General features: G+C 34.3%; 1 protein-coding gene across 10 annotated transcripts in view; it reads right to left on the bottom strand.

Annotated features, from left to right (window-relative positions):
• Positions 1 to 20,665, bottom strand: part of LOC18430385 (vacuolar protein sorting-associated protein, putative (DUF1162)) — a 144,811-nt gene extending 124,146 nt beyond the window's left edge. For 8 of the 10 annotated variants that reach the window (XR_016040549.1, XM_020664999.2, XM_020665003.2 and 5 more), the window contains exons 1-6: positions 20,267 to 20,665; positions 19,757 to 19,834; positions 18,464 to 18,576; positions 18,128 to 18,221; positions 9,324 to 9,367; positions 7,602 to 7,673 (exon numbers count right to left, since the gene is read on the bottom strand). Coding sequence is in view for 8 of the 10 variants with exons in the window: in XM_020664999.2 (XP_020520658.2) it covers positions 7,602 to 7,673; positions 9,324 to 9,367; positions 18,128 to 18,221; positions 18,464 to 18,576; positions 19,757 to 19,834; positions 20,267 to 20,369 (504 nt within the window). In the remaining 2 variants the exon portion in view is untranslated. Of the gene's footprint in view, positions 1 to 7,601; positions 7,674 to 9,323; positions 9,368 to 18,127; positions 18,222 to 18,463; positions 18,587 to 19,756; positions 19,835 to 20,266 lie in introns of all 10 variants that reach the window. The other 2 variants (XM_020665002.2, XM_020665004.2) reach the window with 2 other exon arrangements.
• Between the last annotated feature and the right edge of the window lie 6,527 nt (positions 20,666 to 27,192).

Raw genomic sequence — 27,192 nt, 5'->3', positions numbered from 1 at the left:
TGGGACATCCCTTGTTGAGGTCGGAGAGATGCCCAAGGATCATGTTTGTAGGCCAGGAGAGCTATATGGTCTCCTTTGTGCAGTTGTAGGCCTGTAAGCGCAAGGGCCAAAGCCTCAACATACTTACGCACGGCATGTACACATGACAACCGCATGGGAAGCAGCCCTTTAGAGGGACACGTGTACATGTCCATCGAGAGAGCCCCTTTTGCACTGTAGTGACAAATACTAGACTTGTTCCTAAAGGGGAGGACTATAATCCACATTCCAAGATCATAGTTTCATTGTTTTATTATCCAACTTTGACAAGCCAATCATGAGCCCCGATAAAGAAACTGTGGGTCATGGGATTTTGTTGGGTTTGATAAGAGAACATTGTGGATCATCGTCTCTTGGTTAGGAGGAAAGAAATGACCTCAACTTCCTCTTCACGGCACCTATCGCCATGGCCACATCCCCGGCCTCCACTTCCTCCATTATAAGACGGACGGATGGTTCTGCACAGCTTTAGGTGCACGTTTGATGTTGAAGAAGGGTCTTGAAGTAGCAAGGAGGCGCAATTTTGAAAAGGATGAAAAGGGAGGCTCGATGATAATCGAAGTGACCAAAATCCCATATTCTTCCCGCAAACAAGTGTATAGTATCCTTTGTCCTTGTCACTTGCTGACTCTTGCATCATAGTAAGTTTATCGCTGTAGAACTTTTGTTGAAATATTCCATTCCTGCCATTTTTTCATGCATGCATGCTTCAAGTGCATCACACTGCCTCATATTCTAGCGAAAAAATGTCATAAATTGCCTTCGATAGTTCTACAGCAGTGACCATTCCAATAAGTCATACTAGGATGTCTTCCAACAAAATTAGGTTGACCCATCTAACGAGTGGATGGTCATTAGCAACCCATTCTTCCAAAGTCGTGTCGGTGGAAAGAACATTCACTGTCTTCCCATTTGTCGCTAATCTCTTCCTTAGTGACAAGTTTTGGAAGGAAATTTAGAATATCCATCTACATGCCCCATAAGTCATGAGCCACGAATGCAGGGTTTGATAAGGCCTTCCAGATTATGACATTGGATGAGTTCAACTTGGTGCTCATAAGAGAGAGGTAAAGAGAGATCTGGGTTATTGTGAATACAGTGGCTGATTTGAGGCTAAAAGAAAGAGAGATATTAAGGTTTAAAGAAAGAGGGATTTCGGTTTTTGCGGATCGATTTCAGATTTTGGGGGGGGGAGGGGGCAGAGAGAGAGATTAAAATTTCAAGCCAGATCAAAGGAATCAAGCATTAGATTGAGGTTTAAGATTAAAGAAGCTAAGAATGAGATTAGGGTTTGAGAGAGAAATCTTGTGATTTCGAGCAACAAATTGGAGGAACCGAGAATGAGATTAGGATTTCAGATTACGGAGGGTAAGGGAGTGTCTATGTGGTTATGGATTACATAGAATGTCAAAGGGTGATGCCTGATCTAATACCTTGTAAGTTTGATATTTTGTAACTAAGAAGAAAGAGACTAAGATGAGAAGAGCAAGAGAGAGTGGCGTGAATCCCTAATTCTTATGTGTTGGAGGTGCCTTTGGCGTGAATCCCTAATTATTATGTGTTGGGGTTGGCTTTGCCATATGTGATAAACTATTACATTGTGGGATGTCAAGGTGTGTACAATTACAATAAATGTCCTTCATATCCAGGGATATCATTACTTAGTCAACAAAAAAGGTGAATACTCTCAAAAAAAAAGAAGAAACTATAAAGCGATAATGCCAATCATGCCCCTTACACATGGTACCATGACATGATACATAGTCATACACATTTGACACAAGGGAAAATTTCGGTGTGGATGCAAAAAATTAGCTGCAAGTGTAAAACAAACTATAGGGATTAGGAAATGCAAACTACTATTATCATTTATCATCACTATATAATGAGATAAGAATGCCTTATAATGATATAGAAGAACAAAACTAGCACCCATTATAGGCAATACATAAAGGAAAAAATCAGCCATATAGACATAGATACATGTGGACGTATAAAATTCAGTTCCTTTAAGAGCATGATGCATGTATACTGACTCACTGCCCCTCATAGGCACTTTGGAATTTTCCAATCCTCTTGGTAAGAGTTGGATGATGCTTTTTGATCTGGTTCCTGGTTGAAGCCTATCTGTGATAAATGAAAACTTAATTTTTGGGATGGTTTATAGGATCAATGTTTTGGATCGGCTTCTTTTTGTTGATTGCTTTGCTACTATGTCATTGTAACTTTTAGAAAGCCATCTTTTTTATTCAACTTTCTCACCCCCCTTTCCAGAAAGGCTTTTTGTACATAGAGCTTCTGCCCGGTGGATAGCCTATACTTTGTGATTCGTTGCACTCTCTTTATCTACTAATTAAAGGTTAACTTTCTCAAAAAAAAAACTTTCATATTTTTATTTCAAAATATTATGGGGGAAAGAGATCAAGCAGAAGATCTTTGTATGTTGATAATAAGTATGTAAATAGTGTGCGATCATTCACAGCATCGCACCATGTCATGGAGCGTTGTCTTAAAGGAGTCTTATGGTGTCAACCATCGTTACTAAGATTGGAGCGAGGGCCGATCCCGTAACGATAAAGGGAGATCGGGATAAAGCGATGCTCGAATATCCATAGCTGAGGGATCGAGATCCGTATATCTTGTGGTAAGGGGATCAAGATCCCAACATGTAGGGAGCGTAATTTAAATTTGCCCAGGATCGAACAATAAAGTATATGGGATAGGGGTCCGTGAATCTTAGAATCAAGGCCTAGAAGATCACTTAACTAGGGTAATCTAGTTCGGGAACAATTTCCAATACAAGGATTCAAATCCCAGTGTCCTTGACCTTGTTTTCCCTCCTTTGGGTCCTTTCACTTAGATGCCATTGGTTGACATTGTCGATGGAAAGGCAAAGATCTCCATTTCCCACTCTCTCCCCATTCCTCCTTTATATTGTCAATATTAGAAATTTAGAATTAAATCTTTTATACCCTGACTCTCTTTGTGCTGCCTCTCAAAAAGTGGGGGCCAATGAGCATCACTGCTTTGCATTCACAATGCTAGCAACCTCTCTCCCCCCCCCCTCCCCAGTGGTGAAGAATCTCTCTCTCACACACACACACACACAGATATACACACATAGGAAAGTTTTGCGCACTATCCTATTCTCTCCAAATTCGTTGATGGGTACATTATTCTCTCTCTGCCCCACACCCCCCCCCCCCCCCCCCCCCCCCCCCCCCAAACTACAAAAATAAGAGATGAACAAGACCTAGTGAATTATCTTGAAGGAAGGTAAGCCTATCAATAGTGACCTCTTTCCTCGTTTATAATACCGCAACTCACTTATTCTTACTATCTTCTTTCCTCTTCTTCCTTCTCTCTCCCTACCCTCTCTTGTCGTCTTTCTTTGAAATCAGTAACAAATCATGACTCACAAAGGTGTGTAAACTGTAAATGTAAAATATATAAGAAATCCAAACCTTTACATAAATCGTAGGTCATAAAAAGAAAGCAACTCCCCAAGTAGGGAATCTATGGCAAATTGTCTAAAGCTCATAGTTTAAATAAAAAAATTGCCATGCACAACAACTAAAATATGTATTGATCCACACAACTATTGTAAACGATCTCCAAGTGTGTCAATGAACCTCGTTCCCAATGTAGAAGAAGCTCAGTTCCAAGTTTGTGGAGGCTCGGTTCCAATTAAATGTGGACCCATGATTTGGATAAGAAGGACCTAGATCCCATTTATCCGGGATCTAGATCCCCAATTTTGTGGATAGAGTTCGCTACAATCAAAAAATGCTTGGACTGAGATCCCTTGTCCCGAAGCGCAAGATCGACCTTCTGGAGATGGAGCCACCACCTCCTTGGGAGATCACAATAATTGTGTCAAACAATCAATGTAGTCATCAAAGACTGAAGTTCAAAAATATTTCCAGAAGACAAAGTTATGGGGACTACAATCCATTGGACACCTTCTCTAGAAGTTAAGCTCAAGTTCAATGGCATCCTTGGTGAACTTATGTCCCTCCAAGATAGCTAGTTATTTTTAGGGACTCCTCGGGGAACGTCTAAAGCATTAGTTACCCTAATCTCTCATCGAAAGTCGTGATACCAACTCGGAACCCTAATTCGGCGGTTCCAACTTGGAATCTTCACGGAACTTATTTCCATGTAGTTTAGAACTTGATTCCTTATTTTAGGAATCTCGAGTCCAACACTTTTAGAATCTCATTTCCAATATTTACTGATTCTCGATTCCACAATTGGTAAATATCGCTTCCACATTCTTGAAACTGGTTTCCACATTTACCAGACTTCTACCACTTCCCCCTATTTTTTTTTTTTTGCTTTTTTCTTATAGGAGATGATTAGAATTTTTCAAAGCATCAAACTACTCGAGCTGAACATTCAAACTCGAGCTGAACATTCAATCTCAAGCTACAATGTGTGGTCATCATTTTTTCCATGAAATAACCAATAGAAACCAAAGTGGTTGTCCACGTTCTTATTAATTCTTTACATATGCATCGTATCGATCCAATAGAGAGATTGCAACCCCAAGATGTTAGAAACAATGTAAACGTACATTTGTTCAGTCAATGGATAGCATTTATACATGTATAGTTTCCCTCGCAACTCCCTTTTGATTCCAAAGATGTCGAAATCTTGTTCCATAAATGAAAAAATCCCCGATTCAATATTGGTTGATTCCAACTAGGTCGGAAACTAGATTCCACAGAGCTAGGAATCTCAATTCCATCTAAGGATCTCGATTCTATTTTGGTTGAATCTCAATTCCGAAAAATAAGAATCTCGTCCCCCACGATTCCTGTTCTATGGACACTGATTTCGAAAATAGGAATCTTCCAGCAGACGATGATTACAAGCTTTCAATTTTTAAATTGATTCAGTTTCCGAATCGCTTTAGGTAACTATGGTCTAGAGAATTTTTCTCTAGCCCATTTAGGGATGACCTCGTCCCTGGATAAATCTCTCTGTTGAACGCAGTGTATCATAAGTGTTAAGCGGGTTCTAGGCGACCTGGGGGGTCCAGGCCGCCCAGCGCCTAGGCGGGAGCCCAGAACCTGGGCGACTACCAGTTGAAATTTGAAAATAAGTAAAAACTATACCAAATTACCAATATAATACCATATTACTAGTTGAAAAAAAAAAAGATCGACGTTGAGAAGAGAATTTTGACAATCCATATTGTTAAAACAGTAAACTGTAAAACCATACAAGTGTAGGTAGGATATAAAAGTCAACACTCAACACAACAGAAATTTAGAAAATATATAGTATAACAAAAGTCAACACTCATGACTCAACACAACAGTCAACAGACTCAACACTTAACACTCAGCACCAAGAGGCAAGAGTCTTCAGTCATCGTCATCATCATCATCATCATCATCAGAAGGAATATCAATAGGGCAATCCTCATCATATGCATCAAAGTCGAGGCCATCATCATCAGAGTCATCTCCCTTCAATATAAGGCTCGTCTTTCTCTGTTTCTTTTGAATCTACCTCTTCCTCCTCCTCTTCTTCTATCTTCCTCTTACTAGTCTGTGCAAATGAGGCCCTAGGAGTCTTGGCTGCTCTACCCTTTTCTTTGTGCTTCTCTGAACTCAAATATTGTATAATTTCTTCCTTGGTAGCCTCAAGAACACTTTTACAAGGGGCACCATCCCCCTTAATACCGGCAAGACGTTTTTTAAACCGGTGAATGCCCCCCATTAGTATCATTTCCACAATAATTACATTTAATACAATTTTTATCACTTGGATTTGCGTTATAACCATACTTCCAACTCAGATCACCACTCCGTCTAGAACCTGGAGAAGATGCTTCCATAGAACAGGGCTTATTTTCGTCCTTTTCTGGTTCTTCAAAATTCAGAAGATGTCTAACCTCATCCCAAACTGCTTCAGAAACCTTTGTATAAGAAGCAACATTACCTCTAACACCAACAAGGTGTTTTTTGAATCGGCTAATACCCCCATTGATATCTTTTTCACAAAAATTATACCTTATACAATTTTTATCATTTGGTTTTGGGTTGTACCCATACTTCCAACCAGGATCACATTTTCTGCGAATAGCAGAAATAGATCTATGACAAGGATTTTGTTCTTGTTTTTGCCTTACATAACTTATAAATTGTTTAATCTCATCTCTGATATCTTCAGGAACATTTTTACAAGGGGCAACATCCCCCTTAATACCGGTAAGATGTTTCTTAAACAGGTTTATGCCTCTTGTATCTTTTTTACAAAAATTGTATCTAACGCAATTTTTGTCATTTGAATTCGGGTTGTATCCATATTTCCAACCTATATCTCCATTCCGACTAACTCCTGAAGAAGACATCTCAAAATAAAACAGGCAATCTAAAAAAGGCACTTACTTTGGTTACTCAAACTCCAAACTTTGATAAACACTTAGACGATTCGATCCAATGAAATGTAGTTTTTTGGAGGTTTCTTTCTCTCTAAAAGGGTTTCTTGTGGGTTTAAGTTTCAAATGAACTTAAAACCCATCTTTCTAAACTTTTATGTCTTGAAAAAAGTGAAAAAAAAAAAAACACTTTTCCGCCTCTAGGAGGGGAGTAGGCCCTAAGCGCCTAAGCGGGTTCCGTACCGCCTAGGCGGCCACCCATGGACCACCGCCCAGTTTGGCCGCCTAGGCCTGTGCGATGCGTCCAAACCTTCTGAACCACCTACGCACTGGGCGGTCCGTTTTTTTGAACAATGGTTGAACGTCTTGAGAGAATACTTTGTTTCTACTAAAGCCAATTTCCTCATTGAGTATAACTTCATTGATGCCATTAGAATGGCTCAGCAAGAATCTAGGTCTCCATGGAGCATAAGGATTAGAGAAGGACATTTCTTTCTGTCATTCTCGAAATAGAAAAAGTGGGGTGAAAAGTGAGTTAGCTAATGAGGAATCTCGCACCATCTTCCATTAAATTGTTTTCTTCACTATTTTGATGCCTACTCTTCTCATTAAGCGACTCCTCTACTTAATTTCATGGCTATGCTTCATTATATCCATGCGTCTTTCTTTTTTATTGTAACTGCTTTCGCTTATCTCATTTATCTTCTTTCAAAACATGTGTATGCCTCCCCTTCTATCTGCATCCTCGTATACAACAAAATTTATACACATACTAGGCTTATTCAAGAGGGATATCTGGCTCATAAAAGCAACAAACAAAAAATATCAACAGGCTATAGGATAGATAAAAGTATTTATATCGACTTTAACATGCACACACAGACCCATACATGCATACAACAAAAGCAACCTACGTGGACATTTATAGGATCCCAAGCAATTGTCCTTTAACAAAACATTGCTGCAAACCTGAAACTATTTATCCATTAGATTTTGATAATGGAAAAATGTACAAAAGAACTTCCTCAACATTAATAGCATGGACAGAAGAATATAGTAGATCCATGATCAAAGAAATAGCAAAAGCAACACAACTACTTAATTAATAAAAAAAATCGTAAGCTGGAAACTTCCATTGGAAAGAAGGCATATAGATTGGGTTGGATCATACCATTAAATCCTTCTCTTTGTTATCATAGATGACATGGAAATTGTAGATGGTCACTTGGATATTATCAAGAATCTGCAGAAAGAATGTAATACAAATCAGAGAGAATTTCACTAAAAAATATCTGAAAAAAGTAAAGAATGAGTATCAAGAGTTAGAATAAAACATCCTTCAAAAAGGAATCAAGCATATAACACTTCTCAACCAGATCTCCAAAACACTACTCAACATGATCTCTACTAAACAGGACAAAACACTCAACTAATATCATCCGACCATATATCATATACAGGCATCTCGAATGAAACCCTATAAATGCAAATCACTATCCCAACCATTGATGCAAACCAAAGCACATGATACATAGATTCATTGGCAGAATCGGATGTGGAATGGCTAATCCAGCCTAGTTTGACCAGAGGCCAGACATAAACTAGCCAGTATCAGCAAAGCGTCCTTTGATTATAAACAGAACCACCATGGTCCAATAGGGTCATGGAAAAAGAGTCTATTAAAGTAAGGGTGAGGCATCTATATGGTGTCAACTTTATACTATTGACGTAAGGTGCACCTCAAAACCATACCGAAAATGCAGTTTCGGTGCGGCAAAGCCTTGTGATGATATGGAAATCTATTGTTGCCCCAAATTATGAAATTTAATGTTCCAGAAATAATGGTGACGATCAAGCAAATCTATAAACACTTGAAAATCTCAAAAATGGACGGTCTAGATAATGTGTTAGAAGATGAACTACTTTTAGGACTAGAAATCCCTTTTTTTTTTTTTCTATGAATATCGAGGTCAAGATAATCGATTCGAGGGTTTTCCAACATAGGAACAACCTTCTCTAGTGGGTTTTTCAAGTGCACCTTACTTGTACAGTATAAGGTTGACACCTTATATAAACTTTTTCCTTAAAGTAATATCTTCTCTATCATCATCATCAAAGCCTTTTCCCAACCAATTGGGGTTAGCTTAATGTAAATATCTCTTCATTGTTGATAATTTAACAATTCAGTTTCATGACAAATGATGATTTAATTTAGAAAAAGTGAAGATTTCATTCCTGATTATACAAGTATATGATAAGGCATCAAGACTTCCCCGAGACTAAGTCACCCGTCTTAACCTAAACATCCACCACTTCATTGAACAAACTCAAAATAAAAAGCTAAAATCAACTGCATTCATTGTGCAAAAGGACAATTTTTCTTTAGAACTTGTATATAAAAACCTTCATAACAAAAAACTTTGAGGCCAATAAAATTGCAGTCCAAAGGCTTATGTTGTTAACAGATGTCGTAATGGCATGAAGTTCATCAGTATTGACTATGCATATAATCACAATGAATGCAAGACCTCAAACTTCACCACAGAGGAAAAGACTGTGGGCATCACCCTCTAGAAATAACAATCCAAGAACTTGGCTACCCCATGATGATTCACATATCTACTGATAGTTATGAACCGGAAAGTCATAACTGGCATCATCCTCTTCTCATGGCCCTTAGCACAATTTTTTACTACATAATTGACTTCTCAAAACTTAAATACACAACTCTGGGAAGGACTAGTGATGACTAATATTAACTACGAAATAGTTCTATTCCGAATGATATTCAAATGTTCACCTATGTTACATATTACATATCACACACGTGACACAACCAATATGAAAACCTCACAATCATGACATTCAAAAAAACTAGACAGCAGTCCCTCACCTTAGCAGAAAGGTATGAAAGAAAAGATTGCCCCACTTGATTATCTGGAAAGCAAGAAAGAAAAAAGTCAAAAACATTCTAAAAAATAAAAAACAAGTCAAAAACATAGAGTTAAAGCAGCAGTTTACAACAGTGTGCAATTTAAATAGTTTCAAAAAAAAAAAAAAAAGTGTGCCATTTAAGTGCAACTTACTTCTACCATTTCACATGTATTATATATGATACTAGTATGCAGCCTATGCATTTCACACAATGAAAATAAAAAAGAACCTAACTCTATCAAATGAACTTATCAAATGAAAGGTATATAAGATATTTTATGGGTAATTAAATACGTATGACAGAAAACATTCTCACTACGAGATAGCAGTATATTGATCTTTTAAAAAAAGTATTTCTTCCTATGTTTATTTAACCCTCTTTTTCCATATTTCTACAACTAATTCCATAAAAATATGAAGGAAATCCTCACCATTGCTTTCAAAATAAGATAGGAACTACAAAAATAATATATAACCCCACATCTAGACCAAATGAAGCAAAAATAAAGCCCATCACCACAATCACTCACTTAATAGTAGAATATACATAATTTGCGATGCATCATAGAATTCTGTGCTTTTTTGTTTTTTTTTTGGAAGATTATAATCCTATGTATTTGTTAATCTAAGTTAATATAACATGAACTGGAAATTGAAACACATAATAGGGCTTGGAACAGTACAGCACTTGAGTCTGAGTCAAGCGGTCCAACTCAGCCCCGAATCAATATAGGACTTGATTGAGACTATGAAAAACTAATGAAGTAGCCTCGAGGAAATAGTGAGACTCAACCAGTTCATGAGGCTTTTCACCGAGACCTAGAACCTTACTAGACCCAAGCAACTTGGGAGAGTCTGAGCCCAAACAAACTAGTTTCCAAACACTAATATGAACTATGTCATATATAACACTACTAATACCATGCACCTATGTTGCAGGTGTTATTAAAATGTTATGTATGTAATATTTTTTAATGATATTTTGTAAGGAACATAAATTTACAAAATCTAAATAAAAACATAAAATGAAATAAAAATTAAGGTATATTCTACAATAAAATAAAAGTAATAGTTTCTCACACATATAAGGAGTAAGCGAAAGAGACATTAACAAACAACAGTGATTGAAACACTATTTGACTGAATAGACATAAATTTAGTGAAATAAATAAATAATTTATGTGTTAAGTTAAATAATACATAAAATTTTAATATATCAAATTAACATATAAAGGGTTTTTTATTATTATGATTATTAATTGAATTATAAGTAATATTTATTACTTATAAAAATGAATTTACAAAATATAATTATTCATATGTTATTACAACAGATTAATATGAAGAACCCCAAATAATAGATTAATATTATTTAGTTAAAATTCTAATAGTATAACATAATTGTTGAATTAATGACTAATCAAAGTATCAAACTATATTCAATATCGTTTCACTAAATGAATTATTTTATTTTTATAGTTATCAAAGTATAATTATTATTATTCATGTACACATAATGAGCACATTTTTATGTCGACCAAAAGTATCCCCAAAAATAAGAAAATCAATTGCTAATAATATATAGTTACAATCTATAATTATTTGTGTAATAAGTATAATATTTAGTAGAATGTTGCAATTAATACTCCTGATATTTTTAATAATAGTTATAGTTATTTTTGTTATGAATATTATAACAGTTATGAATTATAATTAGTATAATCCAAATGATTAATCATTGTGTTAATTATTATTGACAAATATTATTAATTGATATAAAATACATAAAAATTATAAAAAAATTATTTATTATCACTAAATTTAGGTAATTACAATTTATTGATAATGCAATGTAAGTATCATTATATCCACTAATGAAATTATAATAAATAATTATACAATAATACTAAATTTTTAAGTAAATAGTAAATATTATAAAGTTTCAAGAATTTTAAATTTATGAATATTAATATCTATAATCATGTTAATTAGTATGAATATAAGTTTTCATAATAATATATTATGTTTATCAATTCCTTATATTAATGATAAGGTATATATTAATTATTTATATTTCGTTATTACTAATGACCGATGTTGATACATTAATTTATGCAAGTCTCCTTATACTTTTATAATTAATTGTTATTGTCAAATTAATATTCTACTAATCGACTTAAAATACATAATCATAATTGTACACAACACTATAGTCATGAAAATAAACACAACAATTAGAAAACACTATTATCATTATTTAAATTACTCAACCACAATTACTCAATCCAAATGATATTCTTTATTTCTAATCATACAATAAATAAATTTATAAATTTAATAAGCAAAATATAATTAGATTAAATGAAAAACGACACAAAAAAATATAGTACCAAACTACAACAAATAAAAGAATCTTATTTTGTTACCAAACATTTTAAAATGATGTTTAAAATTGACAGCATCCAGAGATCTATGATATGGTATATTGGCTGTAAATCACGATCGGGTAAAAAAAATGTCAAAATTAGAATAAGACAAAGTAAAATAGAAAATACAGAGAGAGAGAGAGACTTTAGAAGGAAATGGGGAGAGATATCCTTCGAAAAATTTGGGACAAAAAGATAGAGAGATAGTACGTGGAGAGGGAGAGGAAGATAGGGAGTGAAAGGAAGAGAGGGAGAAAGATTTATGGAGAAATAAAGAAAGAAATATTTAAGGTGAGATTGAAAGAGATTTAAGGAGAGAGGGATGAGTGAGAGGGGACAAAGAAATGAGAGAGGAAAGAAGTTACGTAGATATTTAGTTTAGGGCAAACTTTCTATGCTTCCCCTACAGCATAGAAGTTCTATCCTCCCCCTTATCCAACCGTTCATTCTGAATGGAGGGCTAAGATTGGGCCAATCACAATGTCACGTCTCTACACTATTTTATTTTTAATTTTTTCTATAAACGATTTTGACACCAAATTTTGGACGTCTATTCCTCTATTAAACTCATACTAGCGAAAAATATAAAAAAAATATTTTCAATAAAATAAAATGACAAAAATACCCCTGAAAGTTTCAAGGGGTATTTTGGTCATTATATTTTATCAAAAAATTATTTTTAATATTTTTTATAGGTGCGCCCCAATGAGAAGATGGCACGTACCACATTCCATATTCATACAATTTGTATAAAAAAAACTAAAAATAAAATACTTAGAGACGTCGGATCCAAGATCAAACGGTGAGTGGCTCTCTTGATCAAAATTGGACGACTGGATGGTAGGGAGAGGATAGAACTTCTATGCTGTAGGGGAAGCATACAAACCTTTCCCTTTAGTTTAAGGAAAGACATTGTTGAAGAGATTAAGGAGGTGGGAACCTTTGGCTTTGGAACTTTTGAAAAAAAAGACAACAGTTGAACCGATTTTTAGAAAGAGAGAAAATAGAGAAAGGGACATGTGTCATAAAAGTAACACGGGTCTCCTTCTCGCTTAATATATAGTAAAAGAAAGAGAGAGAGAGAGAGAGAGTGTGGAGAGGGAGAGGGAGAGAGGGAGTGAAAGGAGGAGAGGAGAGAGACTTAAGGAGGGATAAAGAAAGAGAGATTTAAAGAGATTTAAGGAGAGAGGGATGAGTAAGAGGGAAGAAAGAAATGAGAGAGGCAAACAGTTATGTAGATATTTAGTTTAAGGAGGTGGGAACCTTTGGCTTTGAAACTGTTGGAAAGAGAGACAACAATTGAACCATTTTTTAGAAAGGGAGAAAATAAGGAGAGGGACACGTGTCATAGAATAACATGAGTCTCCTTCTCGTTTAATATATACTAGATATTGCGAATTATGTGTATTTATGCCAATATGAGTGGATATGTATCCTCATGACTGCACGCATACACATGCAAGCACACATGCATCCAAATCTCAAGAATCCGCACACAAGAGCTTAACATGTGTAAGAGAGATAAGCAACACCATAACTATCTTCAAACCAATGTTTTACAAAATGGACCCAAGACCTAGATATATTGGGAGACCTAAGGTGTGGCGCCAATAGGATAAGATGAGAGAAAGTAGACTTAGGTGGGCTGGCAATATACAACGCAAAACCAGTACAGCACCTTTTAAGAGGTACGAGTCGATTCAAGTGGAAGGCTCAAAAAGGACAAGGGTAAGCCCAAAAGGATATGGTTTGAAGTAATAAAAAATATATGGGGACTTATGGCCTCACTGAGGTTATGGCCCTTGGTAGAGCATAACAGCAGACCAGGACTTGTGTAGTCTACCCCAATTAGTTAGGAAAAAGCTCTGATGATGATGATCGATGACCTGGATCATCCATCCAAAAAACCAGGTCAAATCGATGGATTGGCAGTCCGAATAGGAGAATCGATTAGATAGGCCGAATCCAGCTTTAAAAAAAATCCAAAAAATACTAAAAATCCCTAAAAATATTGTTTTTTTAGTTTTCAAAAAATTGATGGCGGTGTCTTATGTGCTTCAATTATTTTGCAAAAATACACGACTATTGAAATGTTGTTTGTCAAGATGTCTATTGACCATTATATTCACATCAGTGGAGAAAAGGAGCATACAATCATCATGGACATGAATACATGGCCCAAAATGGAGCATACAATCATTTAAATACAATCTAATACCAAAAGGAAAGACGGCACAGTTCTTACACCTTACTAATTTTAAAAGTTAGTCCATTTAAGTTAACCTTCATTTAAAAATTTCATTGAAACGTGATTTCCTTTATATTCTTGCATCTATATTATTTTCAAATATTGAATATTTCAAATCTCATATGCAAATATAACATAACACTATAATATTATAAAATTAGACTTGTAAGGTTATAATTATTTAGCTAAATTTAAATTTAGTTATATAATAACTTCTAATATAAAAAATTCTTATTTACATTTGTATTAAAAATAACACATTATGTAATTTAGAATATAGATAAATTGATTAATAAATTACAAGATTTGTATTATTAATGAATAATTATAATATTACATTACATTCATTTTGATATCTAAATGATCCATCTTAAGAGAAAACATGATATATTAACATGGTAGATAGTTGATATAATAATAAAAAAATTCTATATTATAAGATTTTAAAAAAAAAAAACTAGTAAATTTGATGATCGTTTAGCAATATTGCACTTGCTATGCTCATATCTCTCTCGCTCTCCCTCTCTCTCTCTTGTACAAAACGTCACTGGAAGAGGGTGATGCTTTAATTTAATTTTCTCTCTTATAAAACTCAAAGGAACTCAACAACCCATTTTCGTGCATTTCTCTCTTATAAAACTCAAAGAAACTCAACAACCCGTTTCACAGTATATAGGACTGAACCCATTTTCTTTTCGACTACTTAAAAGGAAGATCCCAAGCTTGTGGGACCACTTCTCTTTTATAGAAGAGCATCAAGGGACAGGAATGTAGCAAAAGCTTGTGGGACCACTTCTCTTTAAACTGGTGGACCCAATTCTCATAAAGTTTAGAATATCATACGATATGAGTAAGAAACAAAAAATAAAGACTAACATAAAAAAACACCTCTTTGCAAGGCCACTTCTCACAATGGTATCTTATAAAATACAATTTTCAAAAAAGAAAATATAAAATTATAAAAAAAAACAAACGCTTTTTGGAATCTGGCCAGTTCCTAGTAGAACAAGTCAATTCCATCAGGAACCAGTTATTCATGGGATGAACCGATCGGTTCCCGATATTTAGCAAGATTCAGATTGGCCTGACCAATTCCCGATCCAAATCAGCCGGTTCTGATCCAAATCACCAATTTTTTAAAACATTACTTCAGACCATCAAGATGGCCACCATCATCCCACTACTCCCACCACGTCCACCACACTATCACCACCGTGATGTTGTAGCCACCACAAGTACCACACTAGCACCACATCACGAACTCCATAAAATAAACAATAATATTTTCCCTAATACACCATACTCCGCCACCTAAAATACAACACAAGCTAAATATAAATTAGATAAAAAAAATTAAAAAAAAAAAAAGGCTAGTTTGCTTTTTTTGTAGTCACCCCATTATTAACAATAATTTAAAAATTGTAATTAAAAATTAAAATCATTCATAATAATTGAGTACACAAACAAGTATAAATTACAAAGTGAAAAGATAAAAAAATGGTAAGCTTGTTTGAAATATTATTTTTTATTGAAGTATAAAAATTTGAAATAAATGATTTATGAAAGACGAAAACGTACAAATGATTTTTTAAGGAAATTTTGATTTGCAACTGTGAAGGAAAAAATGGAACAATGATAGTGCTTTAAAGATTAAAAAAAGGGAACTTTTTGTTAGAATACAACTTTGAAAAAAGGAACATATTCAAAATATTATCAATTTGAATAAAACCATAGTATTTAAAAATCGTGAAATTTGTTGCAACCAATTTTTAGAAGACTAAAAACAATAGATAAGATATATTTATATAACCAATCGAAAAAGGAAAAAAAAGAAAAAGACCAGTTTCCTACAACCTATTTTTCTAAAAAACTTGTGCATAATTTTTATTAACCAGTTTCCTCCTAGCGTTGCCTTCCCATTATGTTCGTCATTTGACAAGTTTCGAGAATAAAATCTCTAACTTTTATTGATCTCGTCATCCATCATCAAGACCCTATGATCCTTACTCTTAATGCATTTAATATGGTCTAGATCTGTAGTTTCGTAAATTTCCACTCTAACTTTTGCTAGTTTGAAGACACCTTTTTCACCTTATCTTGTTTTTAATTTATTGTGTAGATTACCATAAACTTTAAATTTGGCCTTGTTAATTCTTAGTGTTTTCTTAGCATTTTTATGTTCGTCTAAGTTTTGATGATTTCTATTACACTGCCAAGTTTTATAACATGATCATTTTTTGTTAATAGCTTTCTGAACCTCATCACACCACCAAGTTTCCCCATCGGAATTTCTTTTCCCTCAAGATTCTCCTAAAACTTATTTTGTCACTTTCTTAACATAGTCATCCATTTCATTCTGCACAATATTAACTTTGTATTGGAGTTTCATTTCCCTTCTTTTACCAATTTATCACTAAATAAGTCTATTTTTACCTTTTTAAAATTCCACCACCTAGTTCTTTGAAACTTAGTGATTTCACTCCTCTTCCATCTCTTTATGCAGACATTCATAACCATGAGCCTATTTTGCGTAGTCAAGCTCTCTCCTGGAATAACCTTACAGTCTCTACATGATGGAAAATCTACCTTCTTAACTAGAAAGTATTCCATCTGGCTTTTATATGATCCACTTTCATACGTTGTAAATGTTCATTCCGTTTTTTAAAGTAAATGTTTGCTATTGCTGGTCATAGGCCATAGCAAAATCTATAATAGCCTCATCTATCTCATTTCTTTTCCCAAAACTATATCCCATATTTACCACTTCATATTCTCTACTGTCCTTCCCTCCATAGCCATTTAAGTCCCCTCCTGAAAAAGTCCGCTCTCCATTTTATAGGACGTCCGAAAATTCTTTTTATACAAGTCATTTTAAATAAGATAAAATAAAAATAAATAACAAATAAATGTCCAAAACATAGTTGTTGGCATTTTATACAGGTCACGAACCCGCTCCAAAACCTTAATCTAGTGATTCCAGCTAGGGATCTTAAATGAAACGAGGATCCATATATAGTGATCCTCGTTCTCAAGGCAACGGATTTGAATAGCGATTCTCAAGTGTATGATGCAGTGCATGTGATGTTTTCTCTATTCAGCATTAATTCATATGCAATGATTTAGGTTTGTGGCCAATGGTACTGTCAACCCATGTGTCATTCGCGATCCCTCAAAACATACGATTGTGACTCCTTCCTCATGGAATTGTGCTCCCCTATGACAAGGATCGTGCTCCCTTGCCGTAGGATTGCACGAACGACGATCCTAACCACAAGGAGCTTCTAACAATCCACGGCTCTACGGACCCAGCAGCTACTCCTTAAAACGCACACATATTCTACTCTCTACTAAACTCTCTGCATTCTAGGACTCCTTATGTGAATTCAGCTTTATCTCTATGTAACTCTATTTTCCCTCCCCCTCGTTCCTCTTTTATAGGATTATCTCTTCAAGAAAAGTTCCATACTTCCCCATCCTCGTTTCCAGTCTTATGGAAAAATCCTCTACAATATCCATAAAAATAGGGCCTCTATATGACACATTGAGGACTTCCAAAAACACCATAGGAAGTAGGAATGTGGCATGCCCTCGTAAAGAAACTAGAACCTAATGCATGCCCATAATATGAAATAAAAATCCCTTTTCATTTCTCCAATTCCCAAAATTAAACCTCATGCATAAATAAATTAATAAATAAGCACAACCCGCTAAAAACTCTCCATAAAAATATAATAATAATAAAATTTTGAAAATTAAAAAATACGAGTACATCTCTTGAATTTATTTGCATCAAAAATCTATAGTTTAACAGCTAAATCATTTTCGAAAGTCAGAGCTCTCAAATTGTATTTTCATCTGTTTCCAAACAAATAGATGGTCATTTGTAACAGAATCAATAGACCAACTGCAACGGCACAGACAGTTTATGACATGACAATGGCATTATCAACCCATTGAAAAGAGAATATTCTTTACGAACTTCATTGCATTTCATCCATCAATGGCATTTCTAAACTCTCAAAATTAGAACATAGTAATAAATTCTGATCATCACTGTCAATGTAGCATTTGGAAACTGAAAGAACTCACTAGAGACACGTCTCGATAGCTTTGCCAACTCCGCTGCAGCAAGTTTAGCTCTCTTGCTAGCAATATCTCTTTTTTCAACTGCATCTTGAGCATACTACCGATGACACAAATAAAGAAAAGAGAAATGACAATTAACAAGTTCCGAATAAAGGATTTGGTGGACAAAATAACCAATGAGTAAAGAATAGATCTATAGCTAAGATGCTTCAGTGCATAAATGTAATTAAATCATACGCTTTTCAAGAGAAACAAAGCATTCATAATTTTTATATTGTTTTAAACTGTTAACTGTAACAAAGCATTCATAATTTTCACACTACAGAATCAATTTAGTACCTCAGCATCATCACGTGGACAGGTAGATAAAAATACATCTTTTAGCTCAATCACGATAGGGTCCCAACCGAGTTTCTTCCATGGTATTTGAATGCTCAAGTTCCCAATCCGTCCTGCCATTGCCTTGTTTTGAGATTAGAACACAAATAAAGAACGATGCAACAAAAAGAATACCAAATTTAGGTGTATCCAAGAAACATAAGCAGAAAAAGTCCATTCATCAATGGTCCAAATCTTGTCATCGATGTAAAGGAACATGGTAGGACACATACATGTTAAACAGCGATGCAACAAAAAGAATCCCAGATTTAGGCGTATCCAAGAAATATAAGCAGAAAAGCCCATTCATCAATGGTGCAAATCTTGTCGTCGATGTAATGGATCTTGGTAGGACACATACATGTTTGACATGTGCACAACACTGCCAACCAAATGATGCCAGATGATAATGTAATTTATGGATCTTAACAACTACCGATGCATCATCTCAATAAGGTTCCAACAAGAACCAAAAAATAAAAAGGCCTTTAAAACATAAATTAGCCATTTTATACCACTATTACATACAAGGGCTAACAAATCATAAGAAATACGAGAAGAAATGTGCTTTTGTGGTACTTAATGTGAGGAGGAAACAATCAAAACTTGGTTCAAGAACAAGAGCAGGACATATATACCTTTGATATCCACATAAGTACATAAACTTCCATGAAACACACCAAAAAGAGATCAAATCAAGATTCATCTAATGTGACATATTACAAGGAATATATAGTTTGGGAGACAAATACACTCAAAATGCCCACTAATAAGAAACTTGATGAGCTCATAACCCAAGTCTATTCATAGCCAACGACTACCTCGGAATCTCCTTGGTGATGTCAGGACCTTTTTTTTTATCTTTATTTCAAATTAATAAAACTTTCAAGCATTAATGATATTTCAAAAAATAAATAAATAAAACAAAAGACATGAGCCATGTACAAAAGTTCAAATAGGTATGCATAAAAAAAGTTCAAATAGGTATGCATGTGCCATCTATACTAACAAACAGCTCTCTCAAGAACCAAGTCAGCATAAAATTCTACAAAATTTTATAAATTTTGATTTGCAGAACGTTAGCTACAACATCCCATAACTTTCTGATCAAATGACTCACAAGCATTTATTGACAGACTGTCATAAAAGTCACACGATACATACCTCGGCGGTAAAAGGAATTTTTTAAAATAAATAGCAAAATAAGAGAGAAAAGATGCAACCCTAAAACAATTTATTATGTGACGATCCTACCTTCCTTTATAGAAAAAGGAAGCTGCAGATAGTCAAATGCTTCGGGAATCAAGGCCACATTGTCTAGCGATGCTTTTCCTGCATAATGGACAAAGAACAAAACCATATCAACAATTACAGTATCACATGAATGTTTGCCCACACAGTCTCGTAAATATAAGTCCCCACGGAATACAGTTTATCAGTAAATAGAACAGCATCCATCCATTTCCTCTCTGTCATGGTAAATTCCACTTCTCAATTGTAAATACAATAACCTAAAGACTCCATTACAATCACACCTTGCGAAATCACTAACTCCAGCATCTTGATTCTTAAGAAAAACACCATATACATAAAATTCCAATACAAGTTTCAAAATCAAAAACATTTAGCCATTCATTGGAGCACGCTGATCTACATTCACCAATTGGATGTCTGTTGAGAATTGACTCTTCGATGTCAGTTGTTAACAACAGTGAAGCAATTTGAAAAATAGAAATCATAGAACACAACAAAGGATCAGTATACCTTTCCCTAATTCAATCTTAAACTGCAGTTCCTTTTGTATATCCTTGAAGTACCGACCAAGACCATAACCAGCCAAAAGCTGGCGAACCAGGCCCTCAAACATGGCGGAAAACACTGATTAGAAATAAAGCGCAGCCAAAATATTCATGGCTGGTTTAAGCGAAAGCCAGAGAAATCCAGGTCTAGAGGAGGAGGCTTAAAATGGAAGCATGGCATACGGGGTCGACGGGTTTGGTTCTGCAAAGGCGGTAAGGTAGAAAGAGAGCGCGGTTCGTTTACGAGAGGGAGAGCCTCGGACCGCTTTCTTATACGTATGATTTTCCGAGAGAGCAAGAGCCATGGACCGCTTTCGGACACGCATGATTTGAGCGTACGCTCTGTCTTCCAATATGAATCACCGATTTAGAAGGCGGTCAGGGTCATGCTTTAAAAAAAGGGTCGGACCCCCATGGGATATTCCTAAAAAACCATTTGGATCGGTGAATCGGATTGAGAAATGGTCAAATCGATCGTATTCGATTTTTAAAAAAAATTAAAAAAATTATTAAAAATCATTGAAAATGTTGGTTTTTAAGAATTCAATAAAAAATAAAGGTATTACATTAATAACTTTCATTTTTTTGCATCAATATATGAATATTGAGAAGTTATTTTCTTGTATAAACTACTGTTAACCATTAAATTTACATCACGCAAAAGACGAAGTATAGAATTATCATGCATGAAGTATATAATCATGTATGGACTACACTAAAGACGATGTTGTTTTTCATCTTAGTCACGTTGGTGCCATTGATTGAATTCGCGTGACAATTCATTTACTTGATTTAAGAAAAAATCATCTAAATTAGTGGGCACCAGAGATTAATTCACAATTTTAATCAACAATTGTTTGAAATTAATTAGTCAAAGAACCTAAAATTTTATAATACGCATTTGCATTAAATTATTTTAAAAATTAAATCCAATAATACGATTTTTTCAAAATTCGACCAACAAAACTTTGTTGATCACACAAATAACAATAACAATTATCTAAATAACATTATATCTTAAAAAACCCTCTGAAATCATTCAAAATAATGCCTTAATTCGACTGAAAACATTAGCTTTGTGGAAGAAAAAAAAAACCATATACTATTCTTGAGAAACTAGGACTTCAAATCAAAAATACACCATTAATCGACTAAAAACCCTGAAAATAGGCTACAATATCTTGTGAATAGTATTATTAAGATAAAAAATCATCTGATTTGGTAAAAAAACGTGCCCTATTTAGCCTACAATCAATGAAATGATGGAAAAATGAAAACCTTAACCTGTTGAGAAACTGTGACTTCAAATCACAAATACACCATTAATCGACACAAAAAACCCAAAAATAGGCTATAACATCTTGTGAATAATACTATTAAGATAAAAAAATCCTCTGATTTGATAAAAAAGTGTGTCCTATTTCGTCTACAATCGATGAAATAGCAAAAAAATGAAAACCCTAACCTGTTCTTGAAAAACCGTAACTTCAAATCACAAATACACCAGTAATCGACAACAAAAACTAAAAATAGACTACAATATATTGTGCATAATACTATTAAGATAAAAAAAAAAACCTCTGATTTGATAAAAAAATCCCTTACCTGTTCTTCAAAAACCGTGAGTTCAAATCACAAATCCACCAGTAATCGACCAAAAAAACCCAAAAATAGGCTACAATTTCTTATCAATGATACTATCGAAATCAAAAGCCATTTGATTTGATCTCAAATCATGCCCTATTTTGTCTGCAATCGATGAAATGGCGGATTTTTTTCAAAATGGTTTATGTTCTTCACAAAACCGTGAATTTGTAGCTTCAAATCGATGGTGGTTTTGGTTTTAATGATCAATAAGACTATAAATTCTTTCTGTGAAAGCTGCAAAGATTCGAGTTTGTTAAAATAAATAATCAAAAAGCTTCAAAGTCTTATCATTGAGCTCAAATCATTCAACTTTCATTATTCATCGTAGAAACTTGGTGGAATCGGCAAGTCTACTATAGCAAAATCGCCCGACTCGCCCGGTTCCTTTCTAAACATGAGTAGTTTCCTATTTTGAGCTAGAATCGACACGAGGTGACCGATTCCCATGTTGAATCGCCCGAGTCCGTTCTGACTCGGCGATTTTTAAACCACTGGTTAGGATGGTAATGGGTCTAGGCTAAGTCCCCACTAAAACTCCTATTGCATACATTCTTCTTCTTCTTTTTTTCTTTTTGTCTTTTTCTAAACTTTGTTAATGTTTTATTAGGTCCCTTCTAAATCACCACCCTTAAAATCTTGATTAAATTTTATTTTATTTTTATTTATTGGTCTCTTTTGGATCACCGACTCAGACCAATCCAAATCTAATGCAGATTACAAATCCAGCATCCTAACACTTGTGGATGAATGATCCGCACGACTAATCCAAGTTTACACTGACTTGGGAATTGTTGTGGATCCTAAATTCCTTGAAACCAAGATAACATATGAATTAGGCGGCTTACCTAATAATTTTCCAAAACAAAACAATACCAACTTGTTCATTTTCCTCCAAGATTATACATTTTGAGATGTATGTTACATACTTTATGTAATGAGAAGAAAGACCCAAGATTCCAATCACACTTTTAATTTAGATAATTCATCCAATATTCAAATCATTAAAAGACAATCATTATTAGATTTATCATTTTGATTAATTTCATTATTTTTATATTTAACATGATTTTATTCATCCTAAAACCCTATTTTCCCATCTCACTCTCTCTTAACCACATATCTCTCTTCCTTAGCCTCATATCCTCTATTTCTCTCTCTCTTCTTTAGCCTCCTCTCTCTCTCTCTCTTCTTTATCCTCCTGTCTGTCTAATCTCTCATCCATTTTCTATTATTTCCTTTTATTTCTCAAACTCTGAACGAGGTCTCTGAGAGTTATTTCTCAATCCATGAGCATCAAATATACATACTTACACCATTTTATAGGTATGTCATCAAAATCGTTAAGCTTTTAATTATATTTCCTTGGATGTGCGATGACCACATTTTTTAACAAATATTATGTTGTTTTTTCTATAGTACTTGATGTATTTGGGTTAGCCATTGTAATTTTTTTGTTTAAAATATTGCGTAAATAAGTTTTAGATCTGTATTTATATTGTGGCATATGTATGGCAATGTAATATCCCTTGGTACCTCATTATATATAAATATTTTGAAACCTTTATACATGCATTGCTATCTTCCAATGTTTTATTAATCTAAAAAATTTCTTTTAAATTGGAGATCTCAGTAGTAATTGGGCTTGTATGCACCAATAACAGGTGATGACATAGTGAAAATCGTTTTACAGTTTGATGGTTCTCGAAGAGGAATTCTAATGATTGATGTATTTTCTATGATGATGGGGACCTGAAGGTTGTATTTTTAGAGGGATCCCATCTTTCGACCAAGTAAAAGCTCACTTATTAAAAGTAACAAATTATGTCAAAAGTACCATGACTATTAGGTATATTGATACAGGGTTACCAAGTACCAGGAATATGGTACCTATTAACGATGATGATGACATTGCAAATATAGTGGATAGGTCTTCTCCCATTGCTATGTGCGTATATAATAGACCTATTGAGTAGGACTCCACTAAATATCAACCACCAACAGTGCTCGATAATGATCCATCAAGATTGGCCATGTAAAAAGTTTGCACTGATGAAATTTATTTTTTATTTGACTTTTTAGAGTAGATATTATGTGTTAGGATAATTCTCTTGTTCTTTTAATATTTCTTTTCAACAGTGGAACCCGACCAAAGCAAGTAGTTTAGAATGAAAGTACTGCTGACATAGGCATAAAAGATGAGCATGATTCAGAAATCGAGCGCCATATCGACGACATCAATTCGATAGAAAGCCCCATCAGGATTGATCATTACGAAGTTGTACTTCAACATGGTCATAATTTTGATGACGTACAGGCATGCCGTAATCACCTGATTGATTATGTAATATCATAAAACTTCAATACGAAGTTTGTAAAAAGTGAGGAGAGACGTGTATAGGCAAGGTGCGCTGCAGATGGATGTTCATAGCGAGTGCATTGTTGGAGGGTTAATATAACAAACTTATAATTGAAAAACTCATCCAATTTACCCTAAAATCCCAAAACCAAAATCCTATTCCAAAACAAGCAAAAAAATAATGGAAAAATCGCATAATTTGCCCAAAAAAAAAAAAAAACTAAAATTGGCAATGTTGAATAAAAAAAAAGGGGGGAAAGATTTCTTACCACAACAAAGAATCTGACAAGATGAGGAAAATGAGGGAGACAGAGACCAGTGAGAGATTGAGCCTCTAGAAATTGTGAGCCAGAACAGAGCACCCTAAAATGGTAAAAACAGAACTGCAATGAAGAAAAGTGTTTCATGGGGATTTTTTTAAATACAAAAGTATTACGGCATTTTGAGTGTTGCAATAAGACTTTCAAGTTGTTAGGATATTTAAAATACCATATAATATGCGATAGTTTACGATACTTAAAGTACCGTAATGTAGGCATTTTAACATAAAAATACTTCAAATTATTATGTCATTTTAAATACCTTATAAAATGCAATAATAATTACAACAATACGACTACCGTGAATGTTATTTTGGTAAAAAATGCCAAAAAGAAGAAAAATAATGTGGACGAGGTTTATAAAAGTTGAGGTTTTTTATTTCCAATTAGGCCAAAATTAAGGTATATTCCTGATAATCTCCCTTTTTTGTAAAGAAATTCTATGTTATAAGATCATTCATTTTTGGTACAAGAGGTCACAATCACCTTTAACCATCAGATATAAAATCACACACTCACATAGTGTGAAAAATTATATTTTGGACTTTGTGCCCAAATGACACATCCTTAGCCACCCGATTTCACTTCTAACAGTCAATAATAATTATGGCTTCCTTATAGCAGAAGTAAAATATCTTATTGCATACATTTCCATTTTTAATAGCAAATACTTGGATAGACCTTCCCAGTATTATCTTGATTGAATCCCACTATCTATCTATATGTTAGACATGTTTTGGAAACTGGCTCCTAAGTCCATGTTTGAGTAACATAGATAGAGGTATGTCCATCCTTTCCTTTTTCCCATAGATTGACAGATCTAGGTGATAAGAACACTATAACACACTTTCCCTCTCGCTTCATAGTTGTGAAGTATTTTTTTAAAGATTTGGCTTTATACATATGTGTGAAACTTCATTTTTTGGCTGAGGAAATTCTAGAGAATAGAAAATATTGAAAATCCTAAGAATAAGGTTTCGACTCACTTTAACCAAAATCCAATTTTTTTTCTTAACAAAAAAAACCATTGTCTAACTTGAATCATATTAGGTACTAAACTATCACAATGCACCCTAGTACACCATCCTATGCTTCATATTTTATTTCCTGCTCCATATTCCTCTCTGTCCCTCTCTCTCTTTCTATCTCTAGACCCAATGTCTCTCTTTCTTCTCTATCTCTCCATTTACTCTCCCCCCACTATCAAACGTCTCTCCCCTCACTCTGTCCACTTATTTGCTCCCTCTTCCCTACGTTCCTCTCTCTCTCCACTTATTCTCTCCCTCTTCACAATGTCTCACTCCCCTTCTCTCTCTCTTATTTACTCAACTTATGTCCCTCTTACTTACCCAACCTCTCTATAACCTAACACACTCACTCTCCCTCTCACTTACTCAACCTGATACCTTCTCAGTTACTCAACCTCTCTTTCTCTCTCTCACTTATTCAACCTCTTCATAACCAACCCGACATGCTCGCTTTCCCTCCCTTTAACTCCTCCAACTCATTTATGCATGGATGAACTCTCTCATATCCTCTCACTTGAGCACTCTTCCCTCATGCCCCTCTCTCGACCCTAAGCTACTCTACTGCTGCTCCCGTCTCTACATCCATTAAAATAAGCACAATCATTATCCATACAAGGATTGGTGAGAGGGAAATTGAACTTCAAAAACCATACTGCGAAGGCCCCATTTCGATTCTACGATAATTTTAGAAATTGAGCGTCTCTGACACATCCGTTCGACGTTAATGGGAACAGTCCCCTTGAACCAACAAACTCTGATTCGGGCCGCCAACTTCAGATGTCGGCTTCAATCCAAATTGTCTTGCATCTCTTCTTTTCCCCTTATTTGTCTTTTTTATGCATATTTTTATTTGGTTATTTTTCTTGATATCTATTTCTAAGATATTTTCCAAGATCTCCCTATTTTCCCTTAGATTTTCTAAACATTCTATTTTTTTTTGGTTTAAGGTGAAGTTTAGCAGGCATGTCCGGAGATCCATAAAAAAAACTACCTAATTTGTAATTAGAAAAATCCCTTTTCTTAAGGCTACTTTGTTAGCAAATAAAAACAAAAAAAAAAAAAACAGAAAAAGAAAACCTTTTGCATCTCCGTTATAGATCTTCTCCTCACTTATTTCTGTCTTATGGTTTAGCATTTCATTTGAATTTTCTTTAGCTAAAAAAAACAAAGAAAACCCGTAGAAGGTAGAGCCTCTTTTTATAAAATTCCTCAATATTTTTTTTTAAATAATAACTAAAAAAATCACCTAGCAAAGCCATTTTGCTCCAAAAAAAAGCTCATATTTTAAAGGAAAAAGAAAAAAAAAAAAAAAAAAGGAAAAGAAAGAAGATCAAGCTATTTCTCAAAATAAAAAGAATTATCTTGCTTCAGTAAAAGAAAAATGATCATTTATCTCTTTCCCACAGTTTGGTATTCTCTAGTTTATGCTCTCCTTGAGTTCCCATTATTGTTGATCGAAGTTTAGCACACTCTAATCTTATCCTTGACCTTAACCTATTTTCTTTTCACTGTTATCATTGCATTTTAAGTGTTTTGGTTT

Source organism: Amborella trichopoda, chromosome 9 (genome assembly GCF_054954075.1).
Source record: "Amborella trichopoda isolate Santa Cruz 75 chromosome 9, AtrichopodaSantaCruz75HAP2 v2.0, whole genome shotgun sequence".
Taxonomy (NCBI): Eukaryota; Viridiplantae; Streptophyta; class Magnoliopsida; order Amborellales; family Amborellaceae; genus Amborella; species Amborella trichopoda.
This window is presented reverse-complemented; position numbering and strand designations above follow the sequence as displayed.